This window comes from Merops nubicus, unplaced genomic scaffold (assembly GCF_000691845.1).
Source record: "Merops nubicus isolate BGI_N331 unplaced genomic scaffold, ASM69184v1 scaffold32830, whole genome shotgun sequence".
Classification (NCBI taxonomy): domain Eukaryota; kingdom Metazoa; phylum Chordata; class Aves; order Coraciiformes; family Meropidae; genus Merops; species Merops nubicus.
In genome coordinates, this window is record NW_008581917.1 from 1 (window position 1) to 14,275 (window position 14,275).

The 14,275-nt window shown below is 39.9% G+C and overlaps 1 protein-coding gene across 1 annotated transcript; it reads right to left on the reverse strand.

The window, feature by feature from the left end:
- Positions 1-9,715: 9,715 nt before the first annotated feature.
- LOC103768634 (CDC42 small effector protein 2-B-like) lies at positions 9,716-10,572 on the reverse strand. The gene is made up of 3 exons (XM_008935790.1): positions 10,519-10,572; positions 9,991-10,092; positions 9,716-9,790 (listed from the first exon to the last, which is right to left on the reverse strand). Exons 1-3 carry the CDS (start codon positions 10,570-10,572, stop codon positions 9,716-9,718), a joined length of 231 nt encoding a protein of 76 aa, XP_008934038.1.
- Positions 10,573-14,275: the final 3,703 nt, after the last annotated feature.

Here is a 14,275-nt window from a genome sequence, read left to right on the forward strand (position 1 = left end):
GGCGAGGGGCTCTATCGCGGCCCACGCCTGTCCCCGTCGGCAGCCGGGACCGGCCCTTGCCCGCCGTGTGTTGTCGCGGTGGGTTTCCGGGTGCTCAACAGCTGTCAGCTTGCCGGCTTCTCACCCTTACAGCTCCAGGGTGTGCGGACTGGAGGTATTTCAATGCTACCTGAAACCCTTCGCAGCTGTTACAAATAAAATGATAAAGAAACGGGAGCGTTTCTCCTTGCTCCGTCGTCCCGAGTGACCAGGCACCCGCACAAAGCCACGGCAGAGAGGTTGGTGAGGGCAGCAGTAAGTCTTCAGCAAGAGCAACAAGTACAAGAAATAGCGAAACATGACCCGTAACAATAAGAGCAAAGGAGTTGCAGTGTTGAGGCTTAATAAAGAGAGCATTTTAGAAATGTCTTCCAGGCTTTGAAATCATAAAAGGGCATCCGATATTACAGCCAGCAATGATTTGCAGGAAGGCAACAGGCTTAAGCAGCCCTGTGATTTACCAGCTGAGCAAATTGTGCAACGTCTTTTACTTTAGTTGCTGACAAAGTGTTTATTAGTTATTACTACTGAGGAAGGAGGTTCCTGCATGCATGTTTTTCCCTTTGTGTGAATTTAAGGACAAATCCATGTAAAACATCTATAGGGAACATTCCCCACTGCATTATAGCAAATTTTTGCTAAGCTGTTACATTGCTGTAAAAACCTGAATAACTTTGATCACTACACATATTTTGATGGTAACAGGCAATTCATCTTTATATCAGCAACAGAACAGGCTTGTGCATCTTGCAGATGTGCTAGGCCCCAAGTGTCTAACAATTTAATGTGCTCAAACGGTGAAAGATAACAGCACCCCACAACACAGCTAATAATTCATGTTCCAGGCAGAACTGGTATTTAAGAAACCAGGCAGTACACTGTCCATCTGTGTGTTTCTATTTTGGTGCTGCTGTCAGAGTAACCATGACACTTCATGGCAACTACTGTCTCTTCTGATTCTACCAAGATCTGGTTGGCAGATTAATACAGATTTCTTCAACAAATCTATCAATTCTGTGATCTATAATGAGCTAAGGATACACACATGATGTATTCCAGGCATGGCAGAAGTGTTTGAATTGCAAGTGCATAGCTGCTCGCAGAATCTGATTCCACAGTGCATCCTGCCCTGCCAAACACTCTCATCCCTCTCTTTGCCTTACCCAGGAAAGCACAGCAGTTTTCATTCTGCCTGCAGCTGGGGAAAAAAAAAAAAAAAAAGGAGGGGGGGCGAATGAGAAGTACTAGGAATACCATTTCCTTTAAATAAAAGGAAATTGCTCTCCTAAAACATGTATGTTTGGTTCAATCTCTCCTGCTCTGAAGGATGTTTGAAAATATTGTGTAAACATTTCTTACATTAGACATGTTCCCTGCAGTCCAGTGGGACTGTGCAGGTGAGAAATACCTGCACTCAAGAGCCCTAGTGTTAGCTCAGAACGCAGGCAGCTCGCATTCAGGACATCAGTTAAAGCATCCTTATGTAGTCTTTACTGGCAACTAAAGTAGTCCCTAATTTTTACCATTAATAAGTACCATTTTTACCAAAAATCTGTAACCAAAACCAAAAAGATGATCTATTCTCAAATTTCAACACTATAAGAAAAACCATGTTTTATTAATATATGTTATTTCCAATCCCAGAAGAAAATTAGGTTATAAAGACCTTCAGAGCCTGAAGAATGACTTCAAAGCCTAAAGGATACTCTCCTCTTTTTTTTCTTTTCTTTTCTTTTCTTTTCTTTTCTTTTCTTTTCTTTTCTTTTCTTTTCTTTTCTTTTCTTTTCTTTTCTTTTCTTTTCTTTTCTTTTCTTTTCTTTTCTTTTCTTTTCTTTTCTTTTCTTTTCTTTTCTTTTCTTCCCAGTTTTAAACCTCAAATTCCTTATTTGGAATGAAGGATACAGCTTCTAGACAGAATCAGTGTAAGATACTAAAACTCTACACCAAGAATCGCATCCTTTCTGTACCACCATAATTATTCCCATCAGAGAAAAGACGAACAACACTCTCAGAAAAAAACCTTTCCCAGCCAAAACATCAACATGAAATAAAACCTGTGACTCAAGTCAGGCATTAAATTCCTGAAGCGTTAATGAAAGGAGGTGTTTAACATAGGCTTTGACCACGTCAGTTAGGAAGTGAAGACTGAAGTTAAATACCTATTAGCACAAAAAATAAAATACTTGAATAATACTATACATATATTGAAATCTTTTTCAAAGGGATAACAAAATTACCCTTTCCTTCCCCCTGCCTGTTTTCCACCATATATGACCACTTCTAAACACAAATTATTTAAGTTACAGGGAACAACTTCCAAAACATCACCCAATCCAAAGGCCATTCTCCCAACTCTCCCATTGTATTAAGTGCTACTTCCTGGTTTGTTTGGTTTTTTTTCTTTTTTTTTCTTTTTTTTTTTTTCATATTTATCAGCCTCTCAGCTTTTCAGTAAAATTACCCCAATTAATCTGCCTTTTTCTGTTCCGTTCTTTGCATCTCCTTATGCAATTATATTTGCTATTCCATTACCTTAATTTTGAATTAATAATTCTGCATAAAATATGGTACACAGAAAGTAGTTGCCCTGTTAAGTAGGCAGGTTTGGAGAGGTGGCTGTCAGCATTACGTATTTCAGAGAAAACATAACGCATCATGTTTAAAGGACTAAGATTGCAAAAGGGACTAGACTGATCATTAAAAAGTTATGTCAAAAATCAATAAAGAGGGGATTTGGGGTTTATTAATCAATACACAAGCTTCAAAGGGACGAATTAATTTTTAATATGTTGTATTAATTTCTAAGAACTAAGAGAGAACACTGACCCAAATACCGAATCTAAATATATTTCTGAAAAAAAATAGTGTGCAGTAATAGGGCAGAATGAAGCAAGTGACAAGGAAAAGGAAGTGACTTAAACAGGGAAATTTCACCCCATCCCATAAACTGTCTCACAGCTTTTTGGCTGGAGCCTGGAACAAGACAGCAAGATAACACTACGAAACCTCCTGATCAAAGTGACCTGGGGAAGACTGTTACTGGAACTTGCTGTCTCTGGGAGCCACACACATGGCAAAGATGAAGACATGTGCAACTGCCTGATGGGACCTCTACTTCCTGGCAAGAAAATAATCCAAAACATAGAAAGACTGGTATTGGTATTTAAGAATTATTTATTAATACAAACACATCTAGCAACTTTTCCCTATGTACTGCCTTATCTGAACACCAGTAAATACCACTCTATGGAAGCAAGAGATACCCCAGTTCATGGGAAATTATGGAGCAGAGAGAATAACCAATTCAAATGCCTTTTCAAAGGTGATGTTTAAAATAGTTGAAAGAAGCTAGTGAAAGCCTTCCTCATATGCCATTATGCAGCAAGGTCTCATTAGCATGCATTAATGAAGGACTCTACACCCTACTTTTGAATTATATTTTCAAGCTTGTAGCACACCCTTGAAAGTATTGAGTCAGGTTTTTGATATTTCCTGGTGGTAGAGACTGCCAGGGTAAACGTGTGTGACTGCATTTAAAAGCATATTACTTTCACCATTAATATTCAGCGTCAGCTCATGCTGAGACTACACTTCCAAACTTACATATATTAGATCAATTTTTAAAAATAGACTTCTGTCTAGAATAGATGCTGTTGTTTTGCCTGATCTATGAACCCTTAATTTCAGACAGTTCACTGTGAAGAGATTAATTGCTGGTTATCAGTATAGTCTTCGTTCACCTTTAGACTCAACTCAGGTAATTTATTTAAAATGTACACGTCTGTCTTAAGCACCAGCAAGATCAGATGCATGTAAATACACTATTTTATATATATATATATGAAAAAAAATCCTATAACCAAACACCTTTTCTAGCTCTTTGATGAAGAATCTGAAATTACTTAGTCATCCACTTGTACAGGCCAATGTCAGCTTTAAAAGCACACCAAATTCTCCCCGAGTAGTTTAAATGTAGATTTTAAGTCCCTTTTTTCTTAACTTCCAGTAAGCCAGAGCAATCATACTAATTTCAGTTTAAAAGAATGGATTGTTTCCTTCCACGTTACTTAAGATGAAGGTCCAAATATATACATATATATTAAAGCATATATATTAAAGCAGGAAAAAACATCATTCAACTCTTTTTTCGCCCCTGAATTAGGGTGGGCCCTCAGTAATAACCTTGATTTTGTTCAGTTTGGATTTATATGCAAATATTAGAGGAAACTTAAAATTTCTTACAAAGAGAATTTTCTTCCCATTTACATTCTTTTAATAACAAAAAAAAAAAAGTTCACTCAGTGAAGTAGGTTTTAATACAGTTTGGTGGCCTTGATTTCATGTGTAATTTACTTTAAAGGTCTCAACAGCCATCTCAGAGTTGTTCTTCTTGTCCGGCTCTTCCTGCTGTCTTTTAAAAGGAATTAAAACAAGATCAAGAGAACTTCCTCCCATTTGAAAAACGTTTTTGAGTAACATTTCAGGCTTTTGGTCACACTGATGGGATGCCCAGAAACAGGGTGTATGGAACAGGTGCCAGTCACAAGGTGCTCGGCAGGCACCCTGCAACGCTTGGCAAGCCAGTTAGGGCTGGCCCTAGGTGGTGCAGAGGCCAGAGCATACCCTGCCACCTCCCTGAAGGGGCACAGGTTTCTATCGTGAGTTTGCTGATCTGTAGGTTCCCAGGTGCAGGCAGCAGTCCTAGTCCAGTATTAAGCACCTCAAGCTGGGAGCTTTTTGGCACAAGAACACATACTAGTAATGTCCCTGCCTACTCAAAGTGCTTTCACTATTTTCTTTCATGTTCCTTTTCTCAACATAGCATCAGGAGAGAAGGTCTTAATGGAAATCTGGTATAGCAATGGTGACATCCTCAGCCTGCCAAGAGTCCAGGAGAACATCACTCAGACCTCCTCGGGCACAAGGAAGTCCTTATGACCTTTCAGTTCCAACCCATCCATAGTCTCCTACCACATAGAAGCTGAATACCAGATGGATCTAGTTATTTCCCTGAAGGCTATTTCCATGAAGCTTTGGCAGCACGGTGGACTGAAGGCAAACACACTTTTTCTACTGCTATTTTGTAGTAACTATAAGTTTCATTTGTTTTGCGTTCCATGGAGGTAGCTTTGGGTGCAGCACACCCCAGCATTTAGAACATCTGTAACTTTATATTCACCAGAAAAAAAAAAAACAAAAAAAAAAACCAAAAAAAAAAAAACAGTTCCATCTCATCTTCCAAACATACATGTGTCATCATTCTGCAGCTGCTGAAACCAAAGCTAGAGTTCTGGGTCATTCCATACTTCCTGAAAACAGCTTTGTAAGCCACTGTGGGAAAAGGATACTACTGCCCATTAAAGTCACGTTGGCAATCTGTGTCTCAAAGTCCCATCTTAGTCATGCATTTAAGTGCCCAGTTTCCTCCATAGACTGATTATACACACATTACAAATATTTTCCAATTGCTATCAACAAAGCTGTCCTGTGCAGTGCAGATAAACATTAACATGCACATGTTCTGCTCCTGGCTCGTTCCTCCTAAACACAGACCACATTGCCTCTCCGTGGCTTCTACACCTGCCTCACCTGGAGCTCCTTTTTCTGTAGCTGCCGGTTGACCCATCAGCCTCTCTGACCATAGTCTTCCCTGGAGTATAAAGGATTAACCAGCAACAAGGAGACGTTTTGCTCTTGTGTAGCAAAGTACAAAACTGGCTCCGAGCTGCCAAGTGTAAGTAATTCCACAGCTTAAGGCTCTGTTGCAGAAAGAACTGTCCAAGAGGCCAGCTCCCAGAGAGGACCCACTCTGCACAGAACTTGGAAACCTTTACATATACACTGCAGCCAGACAAATATCAACAGGAAAACTGCTCATGTAAGTAACCTGGGGCCTTGTATGCCAGACACATTACTGCCTATGAAGATAGGGCAGTTTTTCTGCAGAACTCCAACCTTGAACCACTTCAAGCATCTCCTTAGGCGCAAAGGGACTGCAGCTGTAGAGGTAAGCAGCCAAAGTTTTGAGAATTTCAAGTATTAACTGCTACTTTGCATCTAAACTCTGTTGAGCCAGCCCCTGTATTAAGCCACAAAAGTACATAGCAAGAGTGGTACTACAGCTGCACAAGTTAAAAATGCGAGTCTATACTTCTTAAAAATACATAAGGAAGATTTATTCCAATCAGCTTTCTTTTTAGAAAAAAAAAAACTTTTTTTAAAACCTGTTTTATGGCAGCATCACAGACTTTTTTTTTTTCCTCAGTGTTAACTGTATTTAGTAAACATATAAGCACACCTCTGTGGAATTTAGCATTTTCAAACCATGCTTATTCTTGCTGGCACAGCAAGATTGAAGGTATTTGTTAATCTCTCAAACATTTTTTTCTGTCTATATGGAGTGGAAGCTACACAAGCACCTGACAGTCCAACCTGGCAAGACCATACAAAGGAGTAGCACCACATGCCCGGGTTGCAAGTTATCCCGTTACAGGTTACCTTGGAACATAGCATGGCACCACACAGATGTTATAAAGCTGCTCTACAGGAGCACATATTAGGTTGTGAAAAAGCCAAATACCTTTTCTAGATACTGACTGCAGGTTTATGCAGCATTATGGGATAGTCAGTAAAGCCGAGCAGTGACATCAAGACAGACAGTATTTAAAATAACAGTTACCCACCCCAGACCTGACTTTTTTTTTTTTTTATTTAATAGGAAGCAAATGGATACAGTGCTGAGACTCTGCTGGACTACATATAAAAGACTTGATCTTTCTCCACTTGCAGGTTATTTTAATTCTGACTACAAAAAGAAATCATAAAATGCCATCATGTCAGAACAGTAATGTTTCATTGCCACATTATGCTGATAAAATGTTCTTACAGCCTACAACATAGATTATGAAGTTTGATCCTTTGGTCTTATTTGCTATATTTTATTCCAGTCAAGCTCAAAAACCAGCAAAAAAAAAAAAAAAAAAATCTCACAATGGAGTAACAGCTTGCATAGAGCAGACAGAAAAGACTTGGTGTAAAATTGTGCTCTCTAGTGGAGAAGTTTGATTTTGTGCAATAAAATTTCAAGCCATGCTGATCCATTCACTTGACCGACAGATTTTCAGTCTAGAGAAGGTTACCAAGATTTTCCACAATATGAAAAGAGTGCAACTGCCTAGTTCAAGAGGTTTATTATAAGCAACATAGTTTTATGTGGAGTTACATGACAGATTACAGCTAGATAAGGTTTCTAAGTAGATAATGAAAAATATCTAAGTCCTAAGACATGCTTTTATGTTTGTTTAGATTTTAAAAGTAATGGCACGCTTAATGCAAAAGCAAAACATTTCCTTTTAATGATGTGACATTTTAATATGATCCGAGATAATACTATATAGTCTGATGAAAATAGATTAGTTTTACACCAGATAGTGCTACTTTGTTTACATAATGAAAACTAGGAATTTTCTATAAATGAAAGTTTAATAACAAAATTCTCCTTTGATTTATTTTTAGAGAGAAGAACTGACATGATCACCAATTCCTTTACTTCTAGTTATGGACACACCACCAACCTTAAACACACTGAATGGGTCTTCAGAAAATACTAACTCCTGTTCAGTTTGTTTTCTTACAGTGTTAACTAAATACAACCCATTTTCTTCCTACACAGCTGCCTCCCACTATTTCTTTCTGGGCAGGTATGGGCCAATGAATGCAGAACTCAATTTAATAGCAGATGAATTACAACCTGTTCTTTCAAACAACTTGGCCACTTGACGCTTCCTCAATAGCACACAGGATTTAGCTTCTTTGAACTCTCTATCTTAACTGGGCTGTTAGAATATATCTGTTTAGAAGACAGAGATATTGAAAGACTGAAAAAAGCTAAATGTACAGCCAACACATGCTAATTTTAAACTGTATTTTAAAAAATATTAAAATTTGGCATGCATTCTAATTCCAGAGTAAGGATCCAGCAAGACATGGATATTAAATTTCTCTTATATGGTTGCAGAATGTTAAGATCAGCTGTTGACTGTTACAGAAAGTCATATTTGCTCTTCCTCTTTGGCCTTTAACGATCACATATGGGTGTGGGGGAGGGTTTTGTGTGAATGCATACAGAGCTACCTTTCACTTTTTAAGTTCCGTAGCATACTTAGAAAACTAGGCAGCCTAACGATTCAGCAAAGCCACCAGTCTGGATTTAAGAAGTATCATGAGCCACAAAAAAAAAAAAATCATACAAATCAAAAGATTTGCCAGCTAGATGTTTCTTGAAAGAGGAAAAAGTTTGTGACTGATCTTACGCCTAGAGCAAGAAGGAGAGAGTTCCACTGACTTCCAGCATAACTGCTACAGATATTGCAGCAATTTAAACACTTGTATTTAGTTAATCCCATGATGGCAAGGAGGTTTCCTAAGTTTCTGCACCAGTAGTCATTCAAAACTTTGAGCTAGGGAACATTTGTCTGTGACTGGGTAAAAGGAAAACCTAGCTCTACTTCAGCAATTTTATCATATCACTTAATAGAAAGACAAATAAGAACTAAGTAAGAAACTTTAGTTTGGGGATGGCTAAATATTTACAGCTGTTTATTTAAACACTTATGAAGTGCGGGAACTCTGCAAGACACTGTATCCATTCAATATTCTCTTGAAAGTGTTCACAATATCCTTTAAATTCCTGTCCTTCACATGGTGGTATCATTTAAGCCATACTTTTTATTGAGATCATAAGCAAGAAAAAAAAAATTCAGTTAATCTAAAAAACAGTCTCAAAACTAAGGAGTCAGGAGAAGTGAGCTATCCCTTGAAGTCCAGTGTAATTACTGTTACAGACAGTTAAGAGAGAGTGATCTTCAATACGTTTAGTTTAAAATTCAATAGTAGTCACGCAAAATTAACACACAGTTGTAAACATATTGTAGCATCACTTGAAATTACTACCTGTCAGTCACACTAGTGCATGTCTGGAAGGGACACAGCCCAGCAACCAAGAAAAATGTCTCTTTTTTCTAAGCCCCATTCAAGAGTGGGTAAGTTTGCAAAACCTCTGCTTTTAGCTACAAAAGCATTATCACAGCAAGGCAGAAGTTTCACTGGGTTTTGCAGACCCTGGTAACTATATTATGTTAGACTTTGTTCACCATCAAAAGACATTAAAAAAATGGCAAAGTACAGCTCAGTAGATTTATGCATCAGGTTGTAAGCTGTCTAAAAAACAGGTCCAAAGTTATATTACAGGCTACAAGATCCTGCTTAGCAATTCAGTTTAGCCTATGTAAGAACAGCAAATGTGGTATCTTCCAATTAAATCTTCCTGTTTTTCCTGAGTGGAGAAGATGACAGAGACCAAAACCCCAGACGATTCATACCAACTTGCAGTCCCGTCCTACAAGACAACTTTGTGAGGTGCTTGGGACACAGCTAGGGAAACATCCACAGTGACAAATTACAGTTGCTACTACAACACTACCACGACAGACCATTTTAAGGATAATCTACAATAACTCTTTCAGAAGCTACTGTGCTGAGAACACCAAAGCTTGCACTGACCTATTTATAGTTCAAGTATTCACTCTACTCCATGATAAAGAGGCTTTAGAGAAAATGAAAGTACAGTCCAGGAAGTCCTCAGAAGACAACGCAGTTTTCAGCCTTGTCTCATTTCCTACACCTCAACAGTTGCAGAAGTGCCATTTGTGTAGCCACCTTTAGACTTCATGTGGTCCTGAATTGATACAGCCTAGAAAACAAAAAGTTTATTAGATCTTCCTCAGTATCTTATGTTCACAAACCAAAGAACAGTTCTGTTCTGATGCTAGTCTACTGATGAAAAAAAAAAAAAAAAGTCAGATTTTTCTCTCTCTCACAGTTATTTATTAGCTGACTGCTCTGCAGGTTACTGAGTGGAGATTTCTGCTTACCCAGGAGATGCCCACTTACCGATGAGCAGTCCCTGCTCATCTCTCCTGCCCCAACGTGCGCAGTGTGCACAAAATTCATTGGTTCCCCGATCATATTCCGGTCCAGTCTCCGACGCCTCTTCTGGAAGAGAGAAGCCTCGTAAGTCTCTTAGAACACGAGCTGCCTTCAGGCAGAAGCAAGCAGGCGAGGTGAAAAAAACATGACAGACACTACTGACCCCTAATGACGCCTCATGGCAACCGGGCTGAAGTTTCAGACCCCGGCCAGAGCGGGTCAAAGTCACGTTTATTACTGCTAATTGAATTTCAACAAAAAAATTTCTTTAATGCTGTAAAGTCAGGGCCGATGAACTGCAGTCATGTGGCCAAAGCTTCTGGAAAAACACACACTCTTTAAATTAACGGGTCTGGGTTTAGCTTTGGCATTACTTAGCCCAAACTTACCAAAACAGCGTAACAATGAAAGTGTGTTACACATAACTGAAAGATACATATACATAACAAGATGCCAAATCTGACAAAGACAGACAGCTGTGCATCCACCTACCGGCTGGGGCTGTTCACCATTGCACCAATTAAAACAAACCAGGAATTCAGTCATTGTATTCTTCAGTAGGTAGTAAGGTCTTGCTAAGAGTAAGACTTCTCTGGGAGTTAAAGCAGTGCAAGGACCAAGGCGCAGCTCCTAAAGTGAGTTTAGGAAGGAATTGCTTGTGCAGATTCACTGGCAAAGATCACAGAAAGCATCTAATGAATACCTGCAAAAAGATTATTTAAATATATAATAAAATATATCAAAGTCCTGTAGCAGCTATTGAGCAGCAGACATTTCAGAAGACAAAACCAAAACAAATTCTTCAACATGCCTGCGCACAGGAGCAGCATCAATTTAAAATCAGCGTGTTCATGTCAGAAAGCAGGGTTAGGAACTCTGCACATTTACTCCCAGGCAGTAGTATAAGCTCTGGCTTCTTTATAGAAGCATAATAAAAGCAATGCTAGAAGTAAGTCACGTCTTGTTTAACAGCCTGTGACCAGGTAGTAAGCAGAGCTAACCAATACTTATAAACTAGTATTTTGAAGGAAAATAGCTTTGAAGCACAACAGATGGAAAGTTTAAAATTTCCAAACCAGTGCAAAAGAACATTTCCTTCTTACATCTGATATAGTTAGTCTTCTTAGACACAGACAAGCTCAAATTAGACAGTATTCTAAAGCTTCAAGAAGCCCTTAAAATAGGGGGGAAAAATAACTTTATATAGCAGTTACAGAAGCTGTTTATCAGACAGCCCAGAGCTTCCCAGAATGTATAAAACTATCAGCACAACACTCTTGAACTGGAAATACAACCAGGAAACTCACTGACTTTAAGTGCCCTAGAGCTATGGTTAAAAATAACTTTTTAATGATTACTGACTGACTTAAAAAAAAAGTTTTCCTTCAAATCAAACCCAGGGTTATAGAGTAGCCTTTCATATAAACCCTTTCATACCCCAGATCATTAAAACACTATTATATCACTTTAATTTATAAAGGAGGTTTTTAATTTTTTTAAAGCTTGCAGGTTAAAAGAAGTTACAGCTTCACCAAGTCAGTTTTTCTGAACCCAGCTGAAATCTTCACAACCAAACAACGTAAGCTTCCTCCCTCACACAAGTTTCTAATGTCGTCCCACAATTTGGTAATTAGCACTTCTGTTTCTTTCACCTTTCTGGTTTTCTTCATCACTTCTCACACTTCAAGCAGATTTTTATAATTTCTGCCATTCATCTCTCAAAGCATTTGTGATGTTTGCCAGCTAGCTTTAGGTGGCCTATATGAGACAGCAATGCAAAACATGTCCTGTACTATTCCATTTTATCCTGGCTGGTTTTAACACAACTAATTATCTAGCTCAGTTATGAATTTTCACCTCACTTCATCCTCTCACAACAGCTTTTGTCACCACAGATCCCTTGCTTGGCTGCAGCAAAGGAGGAAGAGTAGCTCACAACAACATGCAGAACCCAAAGCTTTTGCTACACTTCACATTTCTCAGAGATTTTTTAGAATTATTTCATATTAAGGAGATTGTATCAAATGTAAGATTTTCTTTAAAATCGTGAAGTGACTGTACACTAACGAGCTATTTTGAAAGCAGAGTGAGATGAGCATCAAATTAACATCCCCACCCCAAAATAACGGTTGAACACCGACTCTCCTCCTGCTGTACAGCCCAGCATTGGCCAGCCCCCTCCGCGGGCTCCGTGCATACCTGGGTGTTCCCTGCAGCTCCCAGGGAGTCCCGGCGGGTGGGCACGGCCTCACTCACGACCTGGCACGCGCCTCCCGCCGTGGCAGCTCCAGCACGTTTACAGTCCGTATCCTGATGGCTAAGCAAGAACGTCTCGCTGCGGCCGCGTCCCCTGCGACCGCCCCTCCGCTCCGCAAGGGCTGCAGGGGCCTGTTGCGCACTTCAGCGCTTACCTACAGGTGTCAGAAAAGCAGAACGGAAACCAAAAACAGCGCCCTGGTTTGGCGTCACGTTTGTGCAGCCGTGCAGCTTTCTCAGCAGTATCCATACAGCCCGTGGCTCACTTCCACCCCTGCAGCAGCTCTGCAGGTGTCTTCCTGGCACACAACGGCGCTGGACCTTTTCCTGTTGTGCTTTACAGCAGAGCTCTTCTGTTCCTCTGCATGAGTCAGGGTATCGTCCTCCAGGACAGGAATGTCTGTGCTGGGGCACGGGATGCCACCTTCCTCCCAGAGAGTCAAGGTTTCCACAATAACTGGAAGAATTTTAAAAGCATCTTAATGTGGTTCAGGCTCACCCAAGAGGAATAAAGGCCAACAAGTATCCCCAACCCGAGGAGAAAACAACATTTTGTCACTGTTGGCACACAGACCAGAACTGGACAATATCCTGTTGTTCTTTCTCTCTATTTTTCACCATAGCAGCAGCAGCATCGAGGGGAGAGAGACAAAGGGCCAGGGAAATGGCTAGCACGCAGGGACACAGATGTTGAGTGCGATGGGCAGGACACAGAGTCACTCTGAGGTTCAGAGCCTTAAAGAGCCCGGGAGCTTCATGTGCTCTTACATCATACTTAAACTCAATTTGTTCTGTTATTGCTGTGTATAAAAAAAGTATTCAAAATACTTTACTTACAAAATATCAGTTCTACATGAAGTGGAAAACATTCGCCTGCAAAGGAGAAGAACTCTCCCTTTGCACAGCCATGAGCAATCTTGATAAATAACACCCACCAAACAGCCATTCTTCGCAACGGGCCTTCAGGCTCAAGGTCTGACCCCAACAAATCCTTGACTCTTGAGCTACTGGTGAAAGATAATGAGTGTAAAGTTAGCATCTATTATCACACATTAGATGCAAGCTACTGTCGCACTGCCCCAATTGACTTGTTAAAGCGTGATAAATTCTGAGTCCAGATATTGTAATTTTATTTCCAGTTCTGTCAGTACTGAACTGAGAAAAGTGTATTTCAGCCTAATTGCCTTTCTAAAAGCCACCGTGCTTCTAATTTGTTCATTATCCTTACTTTGCTCATTTGATATTTACATCATGTTAAAATCCTGAAACAGTTGTACATTTACGTATTTTAATGGTAAGATATGGTAAAAAAATGGAACTCTTACTTCTAGGTCAAAACTTAGTTTTGACCACAGAAGTTGAAGAGTGCATCTTGCTTGGTGAAAGGTGAAGAGTAAACACTCTCATGTAGTACAATTATATTTTGGCCTCTTGACACCCTGAAACGTTCCAGAAAGCTGAGAATAGGGTTTTACCTGACACCTGTTATCTAGTGTGTTGGTATTTTTAATCTAATGAATCTGTGTGTAGTCCCTAAGGAAATATTAAATTCTTCCTTTCACAAGCTAAGTAGACACATGTTTAAAGAAAAACCAACACCCACAACCAGCAAAAGAGCCCAAATAAGGCAGCTCCTTTATTTCAAAATGGAAACGAACATAGCCATAAAATTAAAAAAAAAAAAAAAAAATAAACAGCACTTTTAACTAACTATCACTTCCCCCTCAAAAATGAGGAAAAGCAAAGAGACCAAATTAGGTGTTCAGCGTGGAAGTTAAAAATAACTGCAAGAGACATTGGCCGAGGTTTGCCTGGAGTCTTACTGTAAGCCTTAGAGGGGGCAACCCCTCCACACCGAGTTTCCCAGCCACGTTTCTACACGCACGCTGACCCTGGGCCGCTCCCGGACCTACGGGCTGACTTTGACCTTGAAAGCGGAAAGGGTTCGCGCTACCGCAGCGCGCGGCGAAGCCCGGCCCCGCGGCTGCGCTGC